This window comes from Chrysemys picta, chromosome 2 (assembly GCF_011386835.1).
Source record: "Chrysemys picta bellii isolate R12L10 chromosome 2, ASM1138683v2, whole genome shotgun sequence".
Taxonomy (NCBI): Eukaryota; Metazoa; Chordata; order Testudines; family Emydidae; genus Chrysemys; species Chrysemys picta.
The window spans coordinates 201,366,803-201,393,766 of record NC_088792.1 but is presented as its reverse complement, the minus strand read 5'-3'; the positions used below and the strand labels follow the sequence as shown (position 1 = coordinate 201,393,766).

Genomic DNA, 26,964 nt, shown 5'->3' with positions numbered 1-26,964 from the left:
CAGTTTATGCCTTTGCAATGACTAAACTAACTGTATCTTATTCCTAAAGGAACTGCACAGTATGCATACACTAACTGGGGAGCTTCTATCTGTCTCCTCTTTTCCTGTAATAATATGGAAAGGCAAGGCCAAATCTTACTCTTAGTTATGCCAGTATAAAGCCAGAATAACTCAGCTGAAGTCTACATTAAGACCAGAGTGAGAACAGAATTTGTCCTTTAGTCTTATAAATGTATTATTTTCAGATAAAGTCTATTTTGATAATACCAAATAAAACTCTAAAATGCATATTCACTTAGTTTTTTCTTTTGCTCATTATTTGCAAAAAATCTACACTACAAAGCAATTTTTTTTCAGTTTATAATTATAAAAGGAAATGTTTCTTTTGTAGTTCGACTAATATCCCCTTTAAAATTAAAATGAATACAAGTGCTTGTTTACACTTGAAATGCTACAGCAGCTGTAGCGGTTCAGTGTAGACCCTCACTACAGCGACGAGAATGGCGCTCCTGTCGTCTAGTTAATCTACCTCTCTGTGACACTCTGTATCTCAAAGCAGCACCCTGCAACTCCCATATTCATCACTATGATAGGATTATGATATATTTTGAGAAAGTATGCCTTGTGAGATATCATTTTAAAAATCTTGATCAGTTGAACATTAATATCCTATTGGATTGTATGTGCTATCATCGTATGTAAAAGCCATGAAGTTTTGCTATGTGTGTGTTACCGAAATATGTTGTGAGGTTGGCAGACGCTCACAGTCAATCTTTCAATTGCAGCAAAGGACCAGCCAGTGGCTCATCAACATTCATCCAGGAAAGAATCCACTAACCCAGAGACTTCTCAGAGAGAGCACGTATGCAATGGGGAGTGCCTGATCCCCACGTCACAGCAGAGATCTTCCCAGCAAGCTTGAAGAAAATATAAACGAGGGAAAGTGACATCATCACTTGGCCTCTCTCCCTCCCCAACTCAACACCCGGAAGAACATCTGGAGGACAGACTTTGAACTGAGCCAGCCCAGGTTGGTGGGACAGAGAGCTCAGTGGTCCCAGAGTCCAGGTTGGATCCTGGGGACCTGGTCACATCCCCGAAAGGCAGCAGCTAGGTTGACAGAATTCTTCCATTGACCTAGCTCTGTCTATATAGTGGGTGTTAGGTTGGCTTAATTACATCGCTCAGAGGTGTGGATTTTTCACACCTCTGAGCGACGTAGCTGAGTCGACTTAACTTTTGAATGTAGACCTAGCCTCAGTCACAGAACATATGCAACTCTGTATTCTGAACAGTTTTTTTTTTAAAGGCACATCACAGTATGTATGCTTCTGAATAAATATTTTTAGTATTTTAAAAAGGAAAGAAGGGTCACAGTGATTTACTGGTGATCAATTATTCTAGTAAAGTAAATGAGTTAATTCCATTGCATTGTCTTAGTGGAGGCCTCAAATTCAATTCTAGGAAAAGACTATTTTCCCCATTTAACAATATTTTCCTTCATTTAAAATACGTGTATTTGTTTTTCTTGTCTTGAGAACTATGCAGCCTTGTAACTTATATCTGTACAGTATCCAATCGGTCTACGCCTTCATGTCAGTCAAGAGGATATTTAATCAATGTTAACCTATTGAGCAGGTCTCTTTTCTAGGGGTGAGCCCTACATACTTACCCATGAACACTGATCTGCTCTGACTAATTAGCAAAAAATGCTCATGCAAAATTCGTGAGACAGAAAATGCTAGAAGGTGGGAAAGCAAAACAACTACTCTGTTCCCTACACACGGACCACTTACTCTTTCTACCAGAGGTGGTCTCTTGAAAGGAGTCTTCCATTTGGGAAGGAGAGACACTGCTGCTGCTTGCTGATTTGTGCATAGACTCCTCCTGGAAGTAAGCAAAATTGGAAGAATTAGAATTCTCCAGAGGCAGCCTCTCTCACTCTCAACCACCCCCCCCCCCATATCGTACCACAAGTAAATTCTATCATTAAATCACTAATCTTCCAGCAACACACCTGCAAAAAATATTGAAACTAGGCAAGCCTTGTGTAAATAGGTTTTTCCAAGTTAATCTTTTGCTACAAACTGGAATATACAATACATGCTTAATATATTTAATTATATTATTAAAAACAGGACTAGAAAGCTAGGTGACTCTGTTGTAATCTGCCTTTTCCTTAATAATTACTTCTGGCACTGAAGGCCTAGCAGGGATTTACAAGACAAATTAATACAAGTATGTACTTCATATCAGCGAGAAATTAGGATTCAAGCACTTAGCATCCTCTGGTCTCCAAAGGAATGAGGCGTGACCCTGGTGAACAAGTGACCCACTAAAGAGCAATTAATCTAATCACTAATCTCCACAACCCTGTTCTCTAATCTCTAATCCTGGTGCACTTCTCCTTCCCTCTGTGTTTAAAGAAACCTCATTCATTACATAAGTATGTTCTCATCATAGCAGTCAAGCACTAACAAGTTCTGGGAGATGAATGTGAGTGAAATGGGCTTTGAATAACACTTTTCAGTTAATGGGTGGCTAAAGAGTCCTGCTTCTCTGAATCAATACCATTGTAGACTGCCCACACCTAAAACCTACAGCCTAAATTATCTCATACAAACAAGCTGCAGTATATCATTGGAGCGTAAGAAAAGAATACTGGGCTGGAAGAATGTTTGTGAATACTGTTGAGTTCTGACATAAATGCTTTTAACAAAGGAGGTTTGCAGAGTTACCTCCTATACTCTTAGGGTTTACAAATCAAACCAGTGACTCACTCTGAAAACAAGCAAGCAACTCAGCCTCTCAGTCTCGGAGACTGTGAGGCCTTGTCTACACTACAGTGGAAATTTGACCTACACTACGCAATTTGAGTTACGTGAATAGCATAACTCAAATCGATGTAGCTTAGATCTACTTACTGTGGGGTCCACACTACACTCTTCCATCGACTCCCCCTTCTCTTCTTGACCCGGTAGAGTACAGGAGTCGACGGGAGAATGATCTGCAGTCGATTTAGCGGGTCTTCACTAGACCCGCTAAATTGACTGCTGATGCATCGATTGTCGCTTGTCGATCCCCCAGTAAGCATAGACAAGCTTTTAGTGAGGTAGATGAATCTTAAGAAGGAAAATCTCCAATAACTGAAACAGTGCCCCGTCTGTTTAAGAAAAATCAGGAAAGAAAAGCTGACAGGAACATCACATTAACAAGTGGCATCACCAAGGCCAGAAAGTCACAAATTATGATCAGATGATCAGTATGTAACACTGACAGACCCCGGTCGTAGGCAGGTGGGATTGAACCTGGGACTTCTGGAACTTAGTGCATGAGCCTCTACTGTTAGCTAAGGCTGTAGAGCAGACTCATTCATCTCTCTCTAAATGGTCTTGGTGCCACTAGATGGGACAGAACACCACACCCAGAAGTGTGGATTACAAGTAAACTATGCTGAATACAACAAACCCAAGAAAAACCTGTGAGTTTGCTTTTTAAATTCCATGCAGGCAGCTATCTGGTAACATTTACTAGGTCAAAAGGAGGGCTCCAAAAAGTTATCTTACAGCTGATAAATATAAACTTTGTCAAGAAGAAGAATTGCTGTTCAAAATGCAACATTAAACTTTTAGATTGGTGAAAACAACTACTGGTGCAGTTAAAAAAAAAAAACCAAAACAAAACCCTAGGATATTACAGTCACAGATGTATTTCATTTATTCTTTCATGGACAGAGGGATGAGCAGCTAAAAAGTTAAGATGAAGAGATCAGAAACCTGCTAGTGCCTTTTTCTAATTAAAAAGCTCCATGCTCCCCTTAGTTTTTCCGAATGGAGGAGAGCCAATGCCTGTGAGGCAGGCTAGATGAGCAGCAGACAGGGGAAGGCTGGCTCTATGGCATACTCCCTTCGCTCCTTCCTGTGGCTCCTGTGGGACTACAAGGGGTTCCTCCTAGAGCTGGGCAGAAAATGGGGGTGGGGAACCATGAACATTTTTGACAATTTCAAAGTCATTCTTCTCCACAGGTTTCACAAAGGAATGATTTTTAATTTATTCATAATGCTTATGAACATTTTTATTGAACATTTCTGTTTTTAAAATTTTTAAAATTCCCCATTCTCTTTTCTTTCCTTTCTCCTCTCATCCACTTTTTATTTTTTCTGCAGGGGAGAAGAGAAGAAAAACTGCTTAAAGACTACATTTTTCATTTTCCAGCTTCATAAAAAAAATTTTTTTAAATTTTAAAAAATGAAAATTTCTTGTATACATTTCCAATTTTGTAAAAAAGCTATTTCGGTTGAAAATAGTGTTAAATATTTTTTTTAAATAATTTCTTGTTCCATTTTTGAAGTCTAGATGGATTCGGGGGCAGGTCTCAGTCAGATGCTACCCTGTCCAAATCCAAAAGGGCTAGGCAGCCTAAACTACAGCAGACAGGTGTGCCAATCCTGTTCCCATTCATATTTGTGGGAGTTTTGCCATTGAGTTCAGTGGGAGTGAAACTGAGCTCAAATTCTTCAGTAATTTGTGCTATTTCTTACTCTTTCAGGGGAGCTTCTGGGGGGCAGCCATGGCAGAGGAAGTATCTCTCCAGGGACCATACAAAATCAGGCTGAAAAAGGCACACAGCAGCAGGGGAAACAAAGGTTTCTATAGGGATGCCTACTGCCCCTGCCTCCAGGATCATCAACTTTTTCCCCCCCAGCAAGTGAGGCTAGACCTTCAGCTACTTCTGAGGTGAGATAGACCTTTCTCAGAACCAATGTAAGAATTCAAAGGAAACTCTTTGTTTTGAATAACTTAGGAAAGGAGAGTGATGGATATTTTATATTTCCCACTGTTTATAAATACCAGCTCTGCTTAGATAATACACACTCCATACTTATTTTAAATGGTCTCTTCGCCCTATCCTCCTCACATGCACAGAAAATGTGAACTATTCTATTGTACTGTGACTCCTAGAGTGGTAAGCTTCCTTGGCAAATTAATACTAGTGAATCATGTGCAGTAATTATTCACGATTCTTGAGAGAAGTTTGCTTAGGCCAATGTATTTGCTGTTGATTTCCAATGCAGGCAATATGAAATCTCACAAGCAGAAGTGGCATGAAATCAAAATCCTGGATCCAGACATGTTTGGACACATTTAGATCCAGATCCAAACAAGTATAGTCTCCTATCTACTGAGAAAGGCACATCTGCTTACATGCATAACTTGAGGGGAGGGGCTGAATGTGTCACCACCAATATAATCAGCTAAGTATATATATATATATGGCCTTGTTAGGCGATGATTTCTATAATTATTTAAAATACCCAGGGCTTAGATTGTCACATCCATATTCAGACATGCAGGGGAGTATGGGTCTCCTTATTCTGACTGTGACTTTAGTGGGAGGATGGGAGACCAGGCCCTGCTTGCCTCATACTGATCTTTGCACGTAAGTAGACAGAGAGGGGACTCCAGACCTCCCTTCACAACACTACCCAGCTAGATGGGTATATAATAAGCTCCCTCACAAAAAAGCTGAGGAAATTTACTCCTCCCTCAGAACAAAGGAGTAGCAGGTGAAGAATTAGGAGTTGAGTCACAGTTCGTTGTCTGGTCTGCTCCTGGGGCAGTGTAGCTATGTGCCACCTCCTCTTCAGGGTAGATTGTAAAGTTATAATCTGGGGACCCCCAGTGAGTAATTCTAAATAGGTTAGCTCAATTCACACACTCTACTGTCACAAGCATGGAAATGTCTGAGTCATTCACAGACAATTAGAATACAAATCCCCGTGATTTATAAATGCCACAAACTTAAAAATCAGAAAATAAATATGAGGTATTTCAATGTAAATAATGGTCTTGGCTTGGTTCTCTTTAATTTTCCTCACAGGTCCTTTTACCCAACTTCTGTCAATCTGTAACCTCCCGCTGTTTAATTTATCTTTTTTGCTTCTTTAACACTAAACACAGCACTGTGCCTGAGACCTAACCAGCACTGAGCAGAGTAGGTAGCATGATTATCTTGCTTGTTTCAAAAGCTATTCAGTTAATTCAACTCAATATAAGATGTCTTTTTCGCAACAACATTGCGTGGTCGATTTACTTTATTATTTGCTGTATCTTCCAGAGCAAACTCCCTATGTGGTATCTCAGTCTATGCTGTAACCCCAATTCATAGTCATGCATTTGATTATTCCTTCCTATGAGAATCAATTTACATTCATCTTTCTGACTCTCTTTTTATTTACTCAGTTCATATCTCCAAGTCAAAGATCGTGATGCGTTAGCCTAGCACTGAGCTATGGGATCTAAGGTCTTTTACTGACTGCTGTTAATATTTTGTTGCCCTTCAGTTTTCTTATTAACAAAGCCTCATCCACTACTATTGTATACCTATTTTACAGATTAGATAAGAGAGGTTACTTTAGGCAAAGTTATGAAGAAGACCCAAATCTCATCTACTTTATCACACTGCCTTTCAGAATGAACATGCCCAATTATGTGCTTGCATAACCCACAAAAATGCAGTGATGCTCTGTGACCCTTTAGCAGCTCGACCACATACAGAATTTTATGACTGTACTGCCTCCACACTAACAGACACATTTTTTTAGCATAAATGATTGAGACTCATGCTTTTACCTCCAGGTACAGGTGCCATGTTCAATCCTCACAGTTTACCCAGAAAAGGGACACTGTTACACTTGGCTATGCTTTCTGTAACCTCTAGATTACACTCTGCTCCCAGAACCAGGAACAGAAACCACAAATCCTTATGCCAACATTCCACTAGTGTATCACAAATGGCTGTATAACCCACTTGTGAATTGTGCATTGTTCCCCCCTTTATCAGCTGATTCACACAGGGGATAATAGTATGCTTTCCACTACCAAGGCTCCAATAGCTGATGTGGAAAAGATATGGAGAGTGGATTTTTAGGTTGTGGCTTCAAATCCTGTTAATGAACCAGATGGGAGAAAAGTGTGTGTAAGAGAGAAAAAATAGGAGTTATTGTTGGATTATTTTGCAAAACATTATATTTAGAAGTTAATTTGGATGTTGTGTTAATACTTGTTTTATTGTTACATTTAGTGTTTGTATTTTGGTTAATGGGAGCTGTTTCTTTAAGAACAGGATGGGGAACTTATTGGAGAGCATATTTAGAGACTGAGCAGTGTTTCTGAGAGTTTGTCGATGCGTCCTCTCCAGAGAGCTAAAGACTGCCTATGTAATTTCCCAAAAGGTCAGAACTTGATTTAATAAATGTAATTTTCCAGACAGCAAGCCTTATTCTTGCAGGTGTCATGTTTTTACTGCAGGTCATCAGATCTCTGCTTGAGCTGAGCTGGATTCAACGTTATTTCCATCTAAAGCAGTGCTTTTCAAACTGTGGGTTGCGACCCAGAACTGGGTCACGGAATGGAAGGAACTGGGTCACAGCGGCTCTGGTCAGCACCGCTGACTGGGCCGTTAAAAGTCCCTTTAGCGGTGCTGCCCGGTTAAGACAGGCTAGTCCCTACCTGTTCCGACACCGCGCTGCACCCCAGAAGCGGCCAGCAGCAGGTCCGGCTCCTAGGCGGGGGGACCATGGGGCTCCGTGTGCTGTCGCCACCCGAGCACCGGCTCCGCACTCCCATTGGCCGAGAACTGGCCAATAGGAGTGGGGGTGCAGTGCCTGCAAGTGAGAGCCATGTGGAGCCACTTGCGCACCTCCTCCTAGGAGCTGGACCTGCTTGTGGCTGCTTCTGGGGCGCAGCGTGGTCTGTGTTGCCAGGACAGGCGGGAAACCTGCCTCTGCACCCTGGCTGTGCCGCTGAATGGGAGCCGCCGGAGGTAAGCCCGTACCCCAAACCCCTGCCCCAGCCCTGAGCCCCCCCAAACCCAGAGCCCTCTCCTACATCCCAAACCCCTCATTCCTGCCCCACCCCAGAGCCTGCACCCCAGCCCAGAGCCCTGACCCCCTCCCACACTCCACCCCCCCCAACCCAGAGCCCCCTCTCACACCCTGAACCCCGCATTCCCAGCCCCACCTCTGCCCCAGTCCTGAGCCCCTCCCACAGCCCAAATCCTTCATCCCCAGCTCCGTTGGGTCGCAGGCCTCAACAATTTTCTTCAACTGGGTCCCCAGAAAAAAAGCTTGAAAACCACTGATCTAAAGGATATGTGGTTGCCCACAAATGAGATGAGTTTGATAGGTCCCAGTTTCAGCTCCCACATCACAAACTCACCCCCATGCTTTGTGCTGAATTGTAAACTCTCTGGGGAGACTGTCTCTCACTATGTTTTTGTACAGTGCCTAGCACAATGGGGTCATATGCACAGTTGGGGCCTTCAGAGAACGCTCCTGCATGGGGACCAAAATTGTGTTACTTGCAATACATTTACAAGACTTGCTCACATTGTAATTGTCACGATTATTTAGGATGTGACTTACGATTTTTGAACTTTTTGTGGTTGGCAATGCAGTAAGCCAATCCTCAAATTATAACTAAGAAACCCCCAGGATTAAATAGTACCTATGAAACTATTGCCCCAGTTTATTAGTTCCATGAATCAATAGAAAGACTAAATTCTGAAATTCAGTTGAGGAGAAAGCATGGGCAGGGCCGGCTCCAGGCACCAGCCTGGCAAGCAGGTGCTTGGGGCGGCCACTCCGGAGAGGGGCGGCACGTCCAGCTATTTGGCGGCAATTCGGCGGACGGTCCCTCACTCCTGCTCGGAGCGAAGGACCTCCCGCCGAATTGCCGCCGCAGATCACGATCGCGGCTTTTTTTTTTTTTTGGCTGCCTGGGGCGGGCCCTGAGCATGGGCCCCTGTTGTCTTACCTCTGAATCCGAGCTATCCAGTTCAGCCAATGTAGGGGCTTTAAGGAGTCTCTTTCGCTGCATTGTCACTTGGGTAGTGCTGACGCCATTCACCTTTGCTTGTGGTGTCAAGCCACCATTTACTACAGAGCTGTCTGCCAATTTTCTTGAGGCATCTGGTGTGGATACATCTGGCAAAAGAAACAAAATGGCTGTACTTAGAAGGAACAGATATCACAGCAATCAACTTGTGATGCCCCTCTCAGCTCTTACTGCCAAGGCAGTGTGCACAGAGAAAAACCTCACTATGATAATTACATGTGTAAGGTTATTTTACTTTAGCAATATGTTGCTCAGAAAATTACAGGTCGTGGTGTGTGGTACAGACATGATGTGAGAGAATGAGAGCAGTGGAAAAAATAGCAGTGCACTTTGAATTTTTTTATACTTTAGCATTAAAAAAAAATCCTCATTTAAAGGAGTAAACATCCTGCCACCTAATGATTTGCTACAATTAGCTAAATAATCAGAATCCAAAGAAACAGGGATGCACTGCTAAAACCAGACAGGTGGATCTCCAGTGAATACCAAGACCATTCTACATTGAAATTATGAGTTTTGACACAAAACAAACACAAACTATTCCAGTGTGGTGCAATTATGCTTTCTTTTTCATATACTGAACAGCAATGACAATGAGTTATAAATATCTTGTCTAAAATGTGCATAATCTCATGTTTATATTTTAATGCATATTAAAAATGAAAATATATGCATTTGGTCAAGTCTTGCATCATGTAACAATGGAATGATGGGACCTGATTCTATTTACTCCTACACAGATTTTACATGGGTGTAACTTCATTGAGTTCAGTAAAGGTGCTCTGGATAGTCACCAATAAGAGATCAGAATGAGGCACGTATAATGTAAGCATGAGGTCTGCTGTGCCCAGTCTAAACCTAGACAATAATCTAGCTTTTGATATTCTGGCTGGGGGGAAAGGTAAGATTGACATGTCGTTTTTATCCCAGAAAAAGAGCAGAGAAAGGATGAGGTTTCAATATGTTTAAAAATTTTCTGTGTTTAGAAGGGGCAGCATTTAGTGGGAATATTTACATCTTTGGTTTGCATATTTGCCTAAGCATCTGGCCTTTCTATCTATGCAGTTATATGATCCCCATCAGTGTAGTGAATGAGTACCTCATAATGTATTTGTGCTCACAACACCCTTGTGAGTTAAGGAAGTATTATTCCTTACAGCATTTTACATCAAGAGAACTAAGGCAAAGAGAGGCTAAATGACTTGGCCAAGGTCACACAGGATCTCTGTGGCAGAGCAGTGAATTGAGCCTCCCAAATCCGAGGCTAGCTCACTAATCATTAGATCATCCTTTTTAGTCACTTATGTAGCTGCAGTGGTGTAAATAGCAAGTACAGACATAGTTTATCCTGGTACAGCATAATTTGTCCTGAGGTAAATTGTCTGCACTATGAGAATTGAATGGGTGCAGCTTCACTGGTGGCTAAAATTACCTTGTGTAGACAATTTATAGTAATTTGCCTGTTATAGTTATAGTAATTTGCCTGTTGTACAAGATTCTCATTTAGGCAGATTTTTACATTAAGCAATAATCGGAGTTAAATTAGTTACACATTTTTAAAGGCAATCAGGTAATGGCTAAATGTTGGAAGTAGGAAAACAAATTGGGTGGAGGGCAGAGAGTACAGCGTAATTCGTGAATAAAATTCTACTTGTAACTACAGAAGTGAGAAAAGGGACTCTCTGAATCGTGGGACTACTCCAAGGCTGTGAATCTGAATACTACACTATTATTATAGCCTCCAGGTTTTCCCGGCCAAGAGTCTTCCATCACAGGCCTCTGAACTTCTCCACTCTTTATTTTTATGTCTTCTAGGATATTACTAATGGACCTCTTGAATGGTACAATATCATCTGGGGCTGAATGGCTTTTCCCCCCTCCTTCCTCACTTTCAAAGGGGACAACATCAGTTGTCTTCCTGGTGTTGCCACTGCCCAACACGATTCCAGAAGGTTGTGCCCTCTCACTCCCATCTTGTAGTAGTAGTAGTAGAAGAAAAAACATCCCTGCTGCCTGTGCTGCCTCTTGGGCTGACAAACCTCATGGTCACTTGCATATAGTTTCTCGGGAAATCCCCTTAACTGTAGCTAGGGAAATCTTGGACATAATAGCTCATAAGAGCCAGAGAACCAGCAATGGCAGCAAGAACAGGATGGGCACGTGCAACTTCTCTCCCCTCAAAACCCTTCTTGGGAACATGAGACAGTGATCTCATTGCCTGAAGAATGGGGAGTAGGAGAAAGGACCCATGTGTCCATAGCCTTTGGACTTGTGAGGTGGGAGGTGGTAGGTGGTGTATGCAGGTGATTTGCATCCTCCAAAAACATCCAAGTAAGGAGTGGCATCCAGATCTTGGAGAAGGGGCTCCTAGAGTCAGGGGAAGAGATGTGGGGAACTGAATATTCAGGACATACATTTTATAGGTCAACGTTTCTTAAACATTTAGGTGCCCTCTTCTGACCAAAGTATGGGACATATAAGACATCTATCATTTGTGTTGCCTGTCCATACATACAAAACCTAGAAGAGTTCTATTTTTAGACAGGAAGCCCACAACTGAAAGAAGTACTTAAAATGTTTAGAAGTATTTACTGATTTACTGTAATACCCTGAAATACAAGTGACACTTCAGGTGAATCTACTAGAACATAATATATCAAATTTGTTTTGAATAGCTCTTAAATACGACATGTCATCCATCATCCCCCTCTACTCTGAGGAAATCCAAAGGGAATGTTTTTCGGAAAAAACAAAAACCAAAACACCCAAACGCCTAATTTGCAAAAAAAAGTTTGTGAATAAAAGGGTTGAGTTCAGTTTACTAGGATTCACGTGGTCAGACTACTAGTTATTTGTGAACATGTGGACAACTGCTGGGTATTGGTGGAAAAAAATGTGAATGCATAAAGTTTCACAGATTTCAGCACAATTTGCCCAAAAATTCTAACAGTGTTGTTTGTTACCCTCTAGTCACATCTGTTATTTTCCTGTTTAAAATGTTTCAGTAATCTAATCAGGAATCAGAAACATTGCCATGTGCTGATTAACCACACCGCTCCTAAAAAAAAGATTGAATAGTCAAGGTGGACAGCTCACAAATAACCAATAAACTGATACTTATTAGTAATGAATGCCCATAATAAAATCAGATTTGGTTTGCAAACAATTAGCTGCAACCAACGGTGGACTAAATTTATAACAAAAAAATACCCATAAAATATTTTAACCAGTTCTAGATCATACAAATGATTGTGAACATTTCTGAGGTGATTCAGCTGCTGCCCAGCCAAGCATTTGTATCAAGGGGGTCCTGGAGTGAACATTATATTACAGTAGAAATTAAGTTTTGCCAGACAAATGGGGCAGCAGCATCCGTTAACTGGGTTGCAAGTCACTGATTCCAAGGTAAATACTAGCTGAAGCATTAGGAAAATACTTTTGGTTTCTCTGAGAGTCTCTTAAGCTATCAAATATTTCAGGCCACGTGGAAACAACAAAAAGCTGTGAGTTTGATAACTTGACTACATAAGGAATTAATAAAATATGTCTTATGTGTTGCTACTTCTGTGTCTGACACTAGTCTTAAGGCATGTGTGTGTGAGAGACAGAGTGAAAGACCAAAAAAACTAGGATAAATTGAAATTTGTTTTTATTTACATGTAAGACTGCTTCTCTTATGAAAGAAGGAATTAAGTAGATCACAGATTATATGCTAACTAACCATATGGTGTTTCTGTCCTAATCAGCTTTCATTGACACATGATGGGAACAGAAAACTGGACCTGGTTTCTACTGTAAAATATGCTCCTTTGCCTTAACATTTTTACAGCATGTTAAAACGAAGGCAGAAAAGAAAATGGATTCTCTGGATTAATATAGGTTTGTCCTACATTAGTTACATTGTGAGAATACTGGGAAAAGACTGTATGAGTAATTGTAGCACAAAGGTATGCTCTTCGTTATGATAGATGACTTGCATATTTAATTCAGACAAGAAAACTAATTAACCAGTATACTGAAAAATGTATCTTTCTAGGTGTGGGTACCATGCTCATTACCATGGTAACTAAACTAACAGATTATCTGCCTTTCCTGAGCATTTTCCTGACATTCAAATGATGTGTGATTCTGCTCCACATCTCTGAGATTTGGGCATATGAAGAACAACCCCTACTGGAGCTTGGGCGCAGCAGCTTTGGAAAACAATGAAAGCATTAACTTTGTAGATATGAAAAACAGCAGTTTCTGCAGCTGTTATTTCATTTTTTTGTGTTCGATTTAGAGGACAAAATGGGTTGTATGTTCACGGTCAGATGCTCCCGTCTTTTGAGCTATGTTCAACACAGGTTGAGGGAAGCAAAAGTGGCTTAAAGCTACCTTTAAGACTGCTGTAACTTACATCCAGCTACCAATGGCTCTGTTCTGCCAGCTGGGCACTGGAAAGTCTTGTGCACATCCTATTTCCCCTAGAAATGCTCCCTGTGCCAATGGCTGAGAAGAGTGGCACATACCAGCCACATTGGCTCAACACCCTCAAGTTTCCCTAACACAAGGAGAATCCTTCACTACTTGGCTAAGCCAGCTTTACAGCTGCTTTGGACCACCAGAACAGCACAAAGCTGCTGTAGCAGGGCCAAGAACATGTTCTTTAGCATGAAAATTTGAGAGGAAGGTTCTGCTTTTCAGTGAGAGTTTATATTTTTATGACATCTCTTCAGCTGGGCAGACAGCAATGAAAACAAACATCAAGAAAAAATGTGAAAATAATAATTACAAAATGGAAGCAAATTTAAAACCCTCCCATCAAAATAAAGAATAAAGCAAAAGTATCAACAAAGCAACAAAATGAAACAAAACCATTTGTTTGCTTTTTATTTACATCCCAAACAAAATCATTTTGTGTTATCTGATCTGTTGTCTCACTTCTCCCTGTGAGAATGTTTCCATCACCCCTGAATTTGCTTCCAAAGGTCCTGTATAGGATCATTCAGACAACAAAGCAGTATCACATCTCTGTGTGAATCACATGAGTGTTAAAGTACATTTAGCAAATGGATAAAGAAAACAGGAAGAGTTCTTCAGTGGTCAGTCAGAAAGATCAACTCCAAGGCATAGTTTAGTACTGTAGGTTATTATGAAGTAGTTTGTATTTAACAAAGATGTTATGATAATGAATTAATAAAGGATGGTTAAGCAAAATCATTTTGGATTTAACTAAGTAGGAACACGTCTCAGATCCATGACTGAACAGAAATCCTGAAAAGAGCAAGTTAACTGAAGACAAGAAGAGAATAAGCAAACAGACACATTTAAAGGGATAGTGCTGGACATCTTCCCTGCTACGCTGATCAGTAAAGGTACTCTTGCCATGTTCTGTTCTACTCTCCTGCACTATCGGCTCATTCAGCTTTATTTGGAAGTAACAGAAGAGTTGAAAAATAAAAGTTTGACCGCTTACACTAGTATCTGACCTTATGTACAAGGAATTTCCAGATCTTAAAAGGACACAGCGTAGCACCTAACATGAGCACTGGCTAGTGGAACATTTTGCCGCCATTAGACAATGTTATAATACACCATATTAGATGCTCACTCTAAACTTTGCTGCTGGGGGATTACCAAATCATCGTGCTTCTTTACATCATGATAATAAACCATTCAAATATGGTCTTTCTAGATGATAAATAGGAAAACATTGGACCATATTATCTCCTCCCATGGGAAAACCCATAGGAAGTGATTGGAGATATGGGAGTGAAAGAGGAGAACTTTGTGAGAGTCCCAGGTTATTCCTTGTGTGTGATGGCGAATGAGGGATATAGAAGGTTTTGCCTCCCCACAGAATGAGGGGATGGATTTTACTTGGAACCTGCTTATCTTAGGGATCTACTGGAGGAACAGGATCATTCATGTGGAGGTCCCATAATTGCACCAGCTTTGAGTCATGCCTTCCTAGCTCCATGGAAAGGATAAGATCTGAGTGTAGTGATTTCCCGCAGTGCATAGGTCTCAGGGGCTGATATGGCACATTGGTATGAGGTAAGAAGGAATCTAAATGGTTGTGAATGAGGGTGTTTGGCTTCACACCTCAGAGCACACTCCTTCAGGAGCACTGCAGGCACTTTGCAGTCTGTTATTGCTTATACCCTTCCTATAAAATAAAAGGCACTAGAGAAATCTAGCCATCTATTAGGTTCCCATTCCAGGTGTAGGCAGAATACTACAGCAGAAATGGGACCCTTCACCGTGTAGAAGGTAGTTTTCCTTCTGAGGGGTCAGTCTCAGCGATAAGTCCTGCATCCTCATTAAAACTTTAAATGCTTAATTTATGACCACTGAGATTTCCCCCTCAAAGAGAGGTAATTCACAGAGTATTAGACAGAAGAACATGGGTACATTAAAAATTAATAAAAAATTCCAAGATGGTGGCCCAGGAGTGAATCCCCATGGATTTGTTAGAAGCTTTGCACTCTTCTTTAACATTTTAATGCTGCAAAGCTTATTGGAGTGAACATGTATAACTAACAAAGATTGCAAACGTTCCAACATAGCTAAGTCACTTGTTCTTCATAAGAGTTCCACAGTGCACTGACAAATGAGATTAAGTTATATAAATATATATACACACACACACACACACTATATAGCTATATACATCAGTGTTTCTCTGCAATGTGTGTGTACGTGAAATGTTAATTAAGAAAATTTCAATGAAAGATTTAACAGTTTTTGAATAATCTCAAGAAATAAAATATTGCAGAAGATGGTCAAGTCAAAAAGTGATTCCCTAGACATTTGACTTTAACACACTACAGTACTTATATTTATTGGTCAAACCAAGACTAAAAGATTTAGCTTAAAAGCAAAAGTTCAGGGAAAAGGGTTGATTTAGTAAATAATAAAATCAGACTAAGGTGAAATAAGCCCTTTCCTAGGGTTTAGGGATAGCTGTGAACCACCTTATTCTTCACAAAATTCAATTACAGGTGAAATATAGTGGTTCCTTATACGTGTATGCCCCTGTTTGGTAGCAGAACTATAGATTTTAATAGGAAATCTAGATGAATCTTTCCTTTCACTGACCATGGCTTAGAAGAATCCCTTCACGTTTCTTTCTTATATGAGGGTTAAACAAACAAATGGATGGAACAAATTTCACAATAAACACAATAACCACGTCAGGTGTTATAGCACCTTTTACCTGACAGGTCAAAACTGTAAGACATGCTAAGTGGCCGCATTGCTGAAAAAGGAAACAGAAACAACAAAAAGAAAACAATTAAGCTGTTAGGAAGGCAGAGGGGTAACAAAAAGAAAAGATTAGGTCCACTTAAGACATTTTGGATTCGGATGCCCAGGCTGATATAAATCCAAAATGTGTCTAAAACATGTTTTTCTTTACTATGGTAACACTGGAGGTGTAAACACTATAATAGCATCACTGGCACTTGCAAATACAGTATGTGTAAGAAAGATATTTTGAAAGATAGATCTGTAGAACACTGGTTTTAGAATACAATAAAACCAGATGCTAACACAAGAGATAAGCATCTTGAAAAACAGAAAGTAAGGTTTTCACTTAAAATAACATTTATGAAAGAAAAACTGTAGCTGACAGAGAAAAAAATTAAAAAGTACAGAACCACATTTCACACACATTTCAGTGAACTGAAACAAAGATTCTAACATTTCTGAAAGCTTAATCTCCCATGATCATAACTAGACATTAAAAAAAAAAATCAACATTTGGTATCTTTACAGAACCTCCCCCCACCCCCCCCCCCAAAATAAAAAAATCTGACACTGTGTGTATGGCTGCATCCTACGCCTGGTTCAAAATTGCCCCCTGTTCTGGTTTTCCTCAGTCTTCAAAATGGATCTAGTATCCTGCTGTCTCCTTTTCAGCCCTCTGAACAGTTTGTTCCCATTTGTAGGACAATAAGCAGTCAAAGGTTAACTGGGTCTGGAAAGTTTATTTAACTAATATCCCTGTCCCATATATGTATTTATTATTAAACATTTGTAGGTGAATTTTATCACTCATGAAAATGAGAGACATGGCTACAAGCAACTGCTGTGGCACAGCTGTTCAATTCAGCTTGGTCAATGCACCTCACTTATGACATACAGCGCCTGGACCAATCCTGAACATAAACTGCCAATGGTGTTAAAATTGGTCCACATTTCAAAAATATCCAATGTCTAGTAGGGATTAGGATAATGTCAGATTCATTCTTACTTGAGACGACTTTAGCAGGTTAATCCCAACAGTAAGAATAAACACAAGGTGGAAAATGAACTTACTGGATATGTAAAATATCTGCCCCTATTTGCCTGAATGCTGATTTGTCAGCCTGTAAAATGTGCAAGCTTGTATGAATGATCCAGCAGCCACACATCCCCTTAAGCTATGTGTTTAAAAAAGGTTGCACAGGAGTAAGCCTTGTAAATGGGAATCAGTTAAGGTTATGTACAGTAGGTGTCTGACCCAGAGCCAAACTTGGGAGTAGAGGTACTTTTCCTTTAGAGCAAGAATGGACAATATAAGCCAGAGGCAACAGCAGTTGCAAAAAGAATGGCTAAATATATTAAAATCTCTGTCCACTTAAATTACAGCCAGGTTTTAAATTATTTTTTTTCCCCAATGGCACACCCCTCACTCCTAACCTAAAGCAAATGAAATATGCAAATGAAATACAGAAGGGAAGAACTGGTTTTCTTCAAGGCTACATTAGCTCAACTTGTTCATACAAGGAAATAAACTCTTTCAACTAAAGGAGATAAACCTTCTATGCTTCTCTTTTTCTTCCATTTTATTCAGACCTCTTATGAGCCTATATAAACCACTCATTTCTATCAGACACTTATTCATACTGGTCACTCCTCTGTTGCAAATTTCTCTGTGTGTGTAATTGGTTATGCACAATATGATTACCAAGATTACCATATTCCAAACAGTTTCTCTATGCTTTAGATAACAGAATAGCTCCTGCACATGTATAATATACTCTATACTTTCATTAATACACTCCAAAACTTCATTTATTTTCACTGTTGTCAACTATGTCTGTCCAGATGGTTTAAATGTATTATCCACAATCATTTCCACATCTTTCTCCCATCTGTGTTCTATGTTGGGCTTCCATTTAGATTTAAAATCCTTAAGCCTTATTACCTTACATTTTCACTACACTAAATTACATGCAATACTTATCTATCTGTAAGCCAGGACTATTTATAGCTTTCTGAATGTGGCTGCTCTTTTCCCATCCCCAAATCTACCAAAAAGATATAAATTTTGCTCTGAAGAAAATTTTGATATTTCAGACAATGAATCTATTGTGTCAGTTTCAATATGAAGAAGGAAAAAAACTAATGTACTTCTCTAACACAAGAAGCAATACTTCCGAATGAGTCACAAAATATTTTTTTTTCTTTCTTCAAGCTAATGACAATTAGGTGTTTACACAGGTGCTTGAGAGAAAAAAATTTTTAGTCTACTGTAGTCTGTATAATAAACTCTCATGAATTCCCCATTCATACCTAAGCATGCTCTAATATTCCATTTTTCGAGCCATATAACTGAGTGGTGAAAAATCTGACCGGGCTGAAAGAGGACTACCACAAGATTTAGTCCTGCCTTCAGTGCAGGGGACTGGACCTGAAGACATTTCGTGGTCCCTTCCAGTTCTAGGATTCTAAGACAGAGTTCCCAAATGGAGAACATATCGTATATTAAAGTTGATTTTTTATATACTTAAGTAAAGAAAAAGAATCCACTCGAGATTCTGCTGAGCTTCCACAGTCTTTCATATAAAGAAGGGTCTGAGCAGGTAAAAAGAAACCAATAGCTGTGGCAACCATAAATCAAGTCCATAGCAGGCTCCAGATGGTCTGCAAAACAGTGTTCAGAACATCCTGCTGCTAAAAAGCATCCAAGTGCCACACAAACACTCCCTCCAAAATTGGCTGAAATAAGAGTGATAACAATTTTCCCCTACAGACAATGAATAAATACAACCCACTTGAGTTTGGACCACTGCCTTTAAATAAATGCGCCAGGCATAGATATACTGCCAACAGGAGCGGTGCCAGGGTTTTTGCTGCCTTAGGCGGCAGCACTGCTCCTCTGAGCATTCAGCGGCGGGGGTCCTTCCGCGTCTTTGGGGCACTTCGGTGGCGGGTCCCAGAGCAAGTGAAGGACCCGCCCCTGAATTTCCGCCGAAGAGCAGGAGCGGAAGGATCCCCCGCCGCCGAATTTCCGCTGAGGGCAGCAAAATGCCGCCCCCCCCAAATCCTGCCACCCTAGGTAACTGCCTAGGGTCTCCTAGTGGAAGCGCCGGCCCTGTCTGCCAAACAGAACAACAGAGAATACAGGTGTGTGTTGTTTTTTTGCCTCTTTAGCCACAAGACATCACTCTTTCTCTGCATAAATCCAGTTAACAAAGCTTCTCTGTGACAGTTAAATACTTTATGCTTAAAGAAGGAAAATGGAAGTAACAGTTTGGAATATTTGCAACATCTTTAGTGATCAGGCTTTGCTTTAGTTCAATGGTTCTGAGGCATAAAGTGGCGACTTGTGAAAAATGTCACACTTATAGAATTTTACAATAGGCAATATATTGTTTCATGTACATTTCTGAAACAAACTGCTTTGCAATGCAGATCTGAATCAGTCGCTTACTGAAATTCATATGAACGCTTACAGGGGCTTCATAATTTATACAGTGAAGCAAAGATTTACATCCAAAATGACTGCAATGCTCTCAGCTCAAAAGTTCAGGAAACCTTAAACATAGATAATCAATAAAGGACCGTGAGATTAATGGAGCTTAGAGCAGGAAACAAAAGAATAAAATGAATTTAAAAAACATCTGTGTGTAACACTTTATATTGCATATTAGGGAAACAAACCTCTATTCCCATCCATGAGATGATCTAATGTAAATCCCTCTGCACAATAATCAACATTATGTCACTTAAAATCCCCTAATTATGACATCAGAAACCTGACGCAATCAGTCTAAATCACACATCTTTTATTTTTAAAACAAGAAAATAATAATTTCAAGGTACTAAATTCTTCTATTCCTAAAGTTACCAGAAAGGGTGCATAGCACTAACAGAGCCTGCAGGCTTTACCCTCTTTTGAAAGGGTAAGAGTTATTTTATTCTCCATTTTAATTGAGCTCAGTGCAGACATTGCCAATCAGGGCCAGCTCTAGGGTTTTTGCCATCCCAAGCAAAAAAAAAAAAAAAAAAAAAAAAAAAAAGCGTCCGGAATGCCGCCCCTGAAAATTGTGCCACCCCAAGGACGTGCTTAGTTTGCTGGTGCCTAGAACCGGCCCTGTTGCCAATATCCTTATGTGGGGTAGATTTGTGCAAGTACTGCTGCTCAAAACTAGTATAAGCAAAAGCAAGTACTCACCTAGCCTGCTACGCCTGATCTCATCTGGTGAGACAGGGCGCAGCTTTCTTTCTGCCTTGATTTCCTCCAGTATCCTTTCATGGAGGCTGCGTGGCCGTGGTGGGGTTGGTTTCAGTTTTCTTGCAGAGGCCTTGGGTATAAAAAGAATGAATGTTCATTCTAAGCATTATTCCTGGAAAGTGATTTCACAAGGATTCTTTTAAATAGCAGATTATTCTGAAGTGATTTTACTTTCATTCACTTATAAACACAGTTGAGTACGTTCCTCACAGAGATTTTTTAACAAGAACATTGGAAGTATAATTTTATAAGCAGATAAGACCAACACAGATTCACAAAGATATCGGATAACTGCTAAAGGTAAGTGTTAAGGTTTCAGGATTTTACAATGATCTTCCTAAACAGACCACAAAAGTTAAACAGCTCTTATGTGAAACACATAAGAATAAATGCACAGCACACAAACAACAGATATATTTTGTACTACTATACCATTTTAAAACAAAACACTAAAACACAAACACATTGAAAAAAGCCAGCCAGCCTTTCACCACGAAGAAACATATTGGATTACATACAGGATTTAATGGGGGCCGTGATCGGATGAAATCCAGGATTTTTTCATGAGCACTCTTTTTTAATCGAGGTGGAATATCCCCATTGACCTGAAAGGAGGAAAATGAAATGCATCTTTTTATACTTTCTATTCACATTTTTGCAGTGTAATGAGATCATAATATCCTGAGGAAACCTGTAGAGTTTCACACTTACATTAAATATATCCTAAAACTGTCATCAGTCTCAAATAGAGGAATATTCTGTATGCAATACATAGACAAGAAATGCTGCAGATAAGGGCATTTTGGTTTTACAAATGGAAAATGAGTGCAGATGTACAGCTGGAGAATAAGTGCAATCGCAATAATGTTAATTAATAAAATTTAGGATTAATCTTTGAGACAATCAGACATCAGAGTTTCCAGGATGTTTGTGGGAGAACACTGGGTTCGTTACTAGGGAAATTTGTCAATACCTCTCTTTGGAGGACAGTATGCCAACAGGCCTCAAATGAACAAGCGCTAGAGCCACACCTAGGAAAGCAACTCATGAGCCTGGCAAAACCGTTAACTCTTATATTGCATCTAATAGTCTTCTTTCAGGGAAGGCTACTAAGCGGGTTGTAATGAAGAAACTTGGGCATTATCAAGGGGCTTGAAATTTCCTTGACGTCTTTTCAGCCTTGTTTCAGACCGGGTACAAGCACACACACGGTGTTAGTCCCATTGACTGATGATCTGCTTCTGGCAATGGAAAAAGATCAACTGTCCATTCTCATTCTTTCAGATCTAGCAACTGCTATTAACCACAATCCCATGTCAGCACACCCTACCGGGAGTAGATGGTGCTACTAAGGAGTGGCTACGTTCTGAATTTCCCGGCCTTAGGTCACCTTACAAAGTTTATCAATTTACTCATGCTTTTAAAATATTTTGAAGTATAAATGGAGCTTGGAAGAGAACTATAGTGTTTGATAGCATATCTAAAATTAATACTTAGTAAAACTAAGCCAGAAAAATATATATCCTGCAAAAAGAAGAGAAATGTCTCTTTGTACGTAAGAGTTTTTCTTGTCTTCAGAGCTACAACATAATTTCTTTCCAAAGTCTCAATTTGGAGATAAGGAGAAACATATACTACGCATTGCAGAGAAAAATTCTCAGTAATATAGTGTAGATACAGGATATATAATAAAGCAGCTGCTCTCATGCAAGTTGCAACTCGTAGAGCGTGCTCCAGCAAAAGATTGCAGCAGTTTGGCGGGGGAGAGGGACTCAGTGGCCAGTTTGAGGCAAATGAATGCAGCAGTGACCTTTTTCTGACTGCATTCTGTGCCTATTCCGTGAAATTCTCTGCTTTACCTATGTCACTGCCATGAATTTTCTAAAAACAAACAAACAAATATATAAAATTCCATGATTTTCACAAGGCCTGATTTATTAGTCAGCCAGAACACAGCATTCAGAGAAATGGGTTAAAATAAACCCAGGGTTGTGAGTTCAATCCTTGAGGGGGCCACTTAGGGACCTGGGGCAAAAATCTGTCTAGGGATTGGTCCTGATTTGAGCAGGGGTTTGGACTAAATGACCTCCTGAGGTCCCTTCCAACCCTGATATTCTATGATTCTATGATAACAGATGGACTACATGATGCATGTACCACATTGAAACTAAGATTCTCCCATTCCTGGGCCAAGAGAGACAGACAGCCTCTGCAGCAGTCTCTCAATATCTCTTTATAAGAGACTCATCGCCAACTGCTGCTGCCTGCTCATCCCCTCCTTCCTTCAGGGTCATTAACAGTTTAGGGTCCCTTTGTTCCTTGCTCAGACATGGAGAAAAAGTCTGATGGCCTGGCTACAGTCAGGCAGGGGAGCATTTCCCAGTTAATAATTCCCCCATCATTCCTTAAAAACCTTTGGTATTTTCACTGGTGTATCTTTTCTCTATTGTTTCATTTCCTGTTTGATTCCTCCCAATAGCTTCCTTTGATTTAATACTCTGCAATCAGGCAGAATATCAAGAAGGTAAACTGAGGTGCATATATTATTGATAGAAACACAGAACTCTCTCACATCCTCCATATTTACCAAAAACATTAAAGAAGAAAATATTTCAATTACATGGTTTTTACTGACATTTTATGATGGGGAAAATATTATTTTTAAAGCAATTATGTTTTCCCCCTTCTTTTTAAAAGAATTGATAGTTTTCATAGGTCTGCATGGTTCACATGATTGGTAGTGAGACATGAAGTCTTCTTCCTCCAGGTCACTGGTTCAAGCATTGTCAAAGTTAGTAGTGACTGAAAGTTGTTAACATTTGACAGCTGTTTGGTGAGCTGGTGATCTCAGTCCAGTCCCAACGGGACAGTTGTCTATATCACAATATAAAATAAATAATAAACAACATTGCAGTTCTATAGGACTTTTGACCTGAGGATCTCAAAGTGCTTTATTCCCTCAATTAACCTTCATACCACCCCTATACAATCAGTAAGTATTCGAATCCCTATTTCACTACTGGTAAAGCTGAAGCACCTAATGTGCCCAACTGATTTCCCCAAGGTCACAAAGGAAGTGTATGGCAGAGTAACTGATATTCTCAATAGCCTCAGTAGAAATGCCAAGGACTTATGCTCAAAGCTGAGACTCTGCGCACTATGAAAAATCTTTCATTGCCACTGTAAATGCTGTATTTTTTCTGTAGTCAAATTAACTTCTGTTTCCAAAATGGACACTTTTTCACAAGCATTATTTATTAAAAAGTGATTACAGGAACTGGTGGCTATGAATGCCCTTACAGAAATAAAAGTCTTGGCTATGGATTAAATAGATTAGGTCAGATATGCACAGTACAAGCATATCTGTGCCACACAGCCAGGCACAGAAAAAAAGTGTTGTATAATTGTAATTCTGTTCAGATACCAGACTGGAACCAACCACATATTAACGTTTAATCGAACTATTTCAAAGCACTGTCAAAAATATCCCAAATGTTTCTTTTGTAAAAATCAAAATGAAAGAAAAATGCTTACATTTAAAATTCTGAAGAATTTTGTACATGCGTACATTATAACTAGTAACATTACCTATTAGAAAAAATGTGGCCTGAGTGTATAAGATCTACCAGAAATGTAAATAACCACATAGCAAAAGCACAGTGAGAAGAAAACACAGTCAAGAAGGCTTCCTACACTTGCTTTCAGCCCACCACTTTCACATTCAAAAAACAAATGTGATTTGGAGATAAACAGGTTGGCTGCAAATGGCAAGTCTAATTTTGAATGACGATAATAAATATCTTGTATTTATAACATGCCTTTGATCCCAAGTGATTGAAAAGCACATTACAAATGACATTCAAAAGAATTGCTCTACTCACCACTGAAATGAAGCTATCTCAACACAGCCATACTAAGCAACACTTTAGAAAAAGCAAAGTAGAACAATGTATCCAGTTGAAAATGCAGTATTTAATTGATACTATGTTTTGTATGATTTGGAAAATCTCAGCTGAAATGAAATTGATCACAGGTAAGGTATGCTACATCATTTCTAAAACAGCCATTCCAGCACTCACATGAAAACATATCCACCATGAGAAATACTTATTGTGAAGCTAAAATGCTATATACAAACACTAAAGTAAAGTACAAGTGCACTAGACAGAGAGCTCTGAAAAGTTTACATTTCATCATCTTCTCCTTGTTACTTGCATTATTAATGCAGTATATTCCTTCTGTAAATAAAATTGAGCCACAAGATTGTATATATACACACCTCTACCCTGATATAACGCAACCCGATAGAACATGGGTTCGCATGGGTAACCCCGGGGCTCCGGCAGCGAGGCTTGGCCGGCGATTTAAAGGGCCCGGGGCTCCGGCTGCTGCGGGGAGCCCCGGGCCTTATAAATGACCGCTGGAGCCCTGCTGCCGCTATCTCGATATAGTGGGGTTTCACCAATAATGCGGTCGGAATTTTTGGCTCCCGAGGACCGCGTTATATCGGGGTAGAGGTGTATTTTTGGTGTGTATGCATTATAGGTGACTCAGGCATCAATAAATATAGTTAAGACTGCCTGAAACTTTCCATTGTAAGACTCTGTATTCAAACTTCCCTGGTGCATATGTATTATGATAGTATGTGATCATGTAGTTAAAGACTATTTTTTCCCCCACAGGACCCCTGCTCTCTGAGTGCATAAGAAGGACAGTGCTCTGGGGAAGATTCAGGATTGTATTGTGAAGGAGGCTGTTGTCTCTGTGCTGCCTCATTTACTGAGGTGGTCAGATGTGTGGTAAAGGAGGCAGGAACTGCAGGAAAAGAATGATCTCACAATTAAGGCAACTGAATGCCACAAAAGAGACCTGCATTCTCTCTCTCCCTTTGCCACAGAGTTCCTGTGTGATGCTGGACAAGACACATAAACCAAACTTTTCACAGGTAGCTATTAATTGCATGTTCCTTATTTTCTGGGTGTCCTGTTGGAGACACCCAGGCTCTGATTTGCAGAAGTGCTGAGCAGTCACAGCTGCAATTCAGGGCATTGGGAGTTCTGCTCTGAACATATAAAGCGCTATCAAATGCTAAGTACTACGAAAAATCAGGTCCTAGTCTTCTCATATTGGGCATGCCTCAATTCTCAATGTATAAAATGGGGATAATACAAACACCTCACCTCACTGGGTATTATGATAATAAATTAATTAATTCAGAATTAACGCTCATATTTTAAAGGTATTTAGGCATTGCTCAGCTCAGCATTGCAAGGTCTAAATGATTTAGATTGGCTAAGTCCCATTTTCAAAAGCGATTTTGGCGCCTAAGTCTATTGACTTCCCACTGTTTAAATTCACTTTTATCACAATTTTGCCATGTGTATGTTTTGACTGCTAGGAGGAAAAATAATCCCTTTTTCCCCTCGCTGCTTTTCAATTCAGATTTGGGACTCTTGTTTTTGTTTCCCCATCTAGACAGACATGACAGCTTTCTCTGTTGGGAATATATATATTTAGCTATGACTCATGACAGACAGCTAAATTATGCTGTACTCAGGAGATCTAACTGAACTTGTAAGGATCTGTGAACCCCTCAAGCTTCAGTAAATTTCATTTCCTATCAAACTGCATCCATATTATTATACAATTTTCTGCACAGAAATTCTTTGAGCATGCTCAGCAACAAAACTCAAACTACTAGGTGGAAACTTTATAATAAGAAACTAGTTATTTTTCTAGCATGGAGGTACCAGCAAGTTGTAGTCAGACAAAGCTAGCAACGGTGTCAGAGACATTGCCATAGATTTTGTACCTGCAGCAGATTCTAATCCTAATTCACTTTTATGCCCATATGACCAAAAGTGGCTTTAGACAACCTGCCTAGTATTTTTCATATACAAGAGGAGCAGGACAGAAATGGATGCCTGCAGGCATATAGTACATAGCTAGCATCTGGATGTCAGAAAGAGCAGCTGTGCCTTCAACACCAACCACATGAAGAAAATCTTTTGAGAAGAGATAGACGCTAACTTAACAGAAGTCGAATTAGAGGCTATGTTGGCAAAAGGTGAACTAGAATATCGCCCAGGGCTCCTAGTCAAACAAAATTACTGTACTGAATCCATGTATTGTGTCAAAAGTAAAGGGCCTCCAAGTTTGGTTTTTCTTTTGCTCTGTGGTTGATATTAAAAGTAACACAGCTCTCTGAACCTTAGCTATAAGATAGATAGCTAGGTAGTAATGCTATTGCCCTCATCACCATAGTGTCTCAACAGCAGCATCAATTGCAGGAAAGGTGCTGAAGAGCATATGTCATCTGCTCCCTCAGGGGAAATTCAGTGACTATCTTTGCTTTGTTTTCCTTTTTAGAGGCCAGGACACTCAGCATGAGCCCCTCAGACCTCTCAGGGAACTAGGAACCTCGACTGGCCCCTTTTACAGAAACTATTTAACTTTTGCCTTGAGGGGTGAGTGCAGACCGTTTTGTGGGCTGCAGGATTATTTTGTTGGCCTTTTTCATTCAGGCTTTTTGCCTGCAGAAGGGGGGCATCCCCCATAAGACTACACAGAGCTATACC

At 40.0% G+C, this 26,964-nt stretch overlaps 1 protein-coding gene across 10 annotated transcripts in view; it reads right to left on the bottom strand.

Moving 5' to 3' along the window:
* SPIRE1 (spire type actin nucleation factor 1) overlaps nucleotides 1–26,964 on the bottom strand; it is a 172,077-nt gene that overhangs the window by 16,254 nt on the left and 128,859 nt on the right. For 6 of the 10 annotated variants that reach the window (XR_006172795.2, XM_065585230.1, XM_008164398.4 and 3 more), the window contains 5 exons: nucleotides 20,905–20,991; nucleotides 20,327–20,456; nucleotides 16,100–16,141; nucleotides 8,818–8,987; nucleotides 1,797–1,887 (listed from right to left, as the gene is read on the bottom strand). Coding sequence is in view for 9 of the 10 variants with exons in the window: in XM_065585230.1 (XP_065441302.1) it covers nucleotides 1,797–1,887; nucleotides 8,818–8,987; nucleotides 16,100–16,141; nucleotides 20,327–20,456; nucleotides 20,905–20,991 (520 nt within the window). In the remaining variant the exon portion in view is untranslated. The remainder of the gene's footprint in view (nucleotides 1–1,796; nucleotides 1,888–8,817; nucleotides 8,988–16,099; nucleotides 16,142–20,326; nucleotides 20,457–20,904; nucleotides 20,992–26,964) is intronic. The other 4 variants (XM_042843130.2, XM_008164399.4, XM_042843133.2 and 1 more) reach the window with 3 other exon arrangements.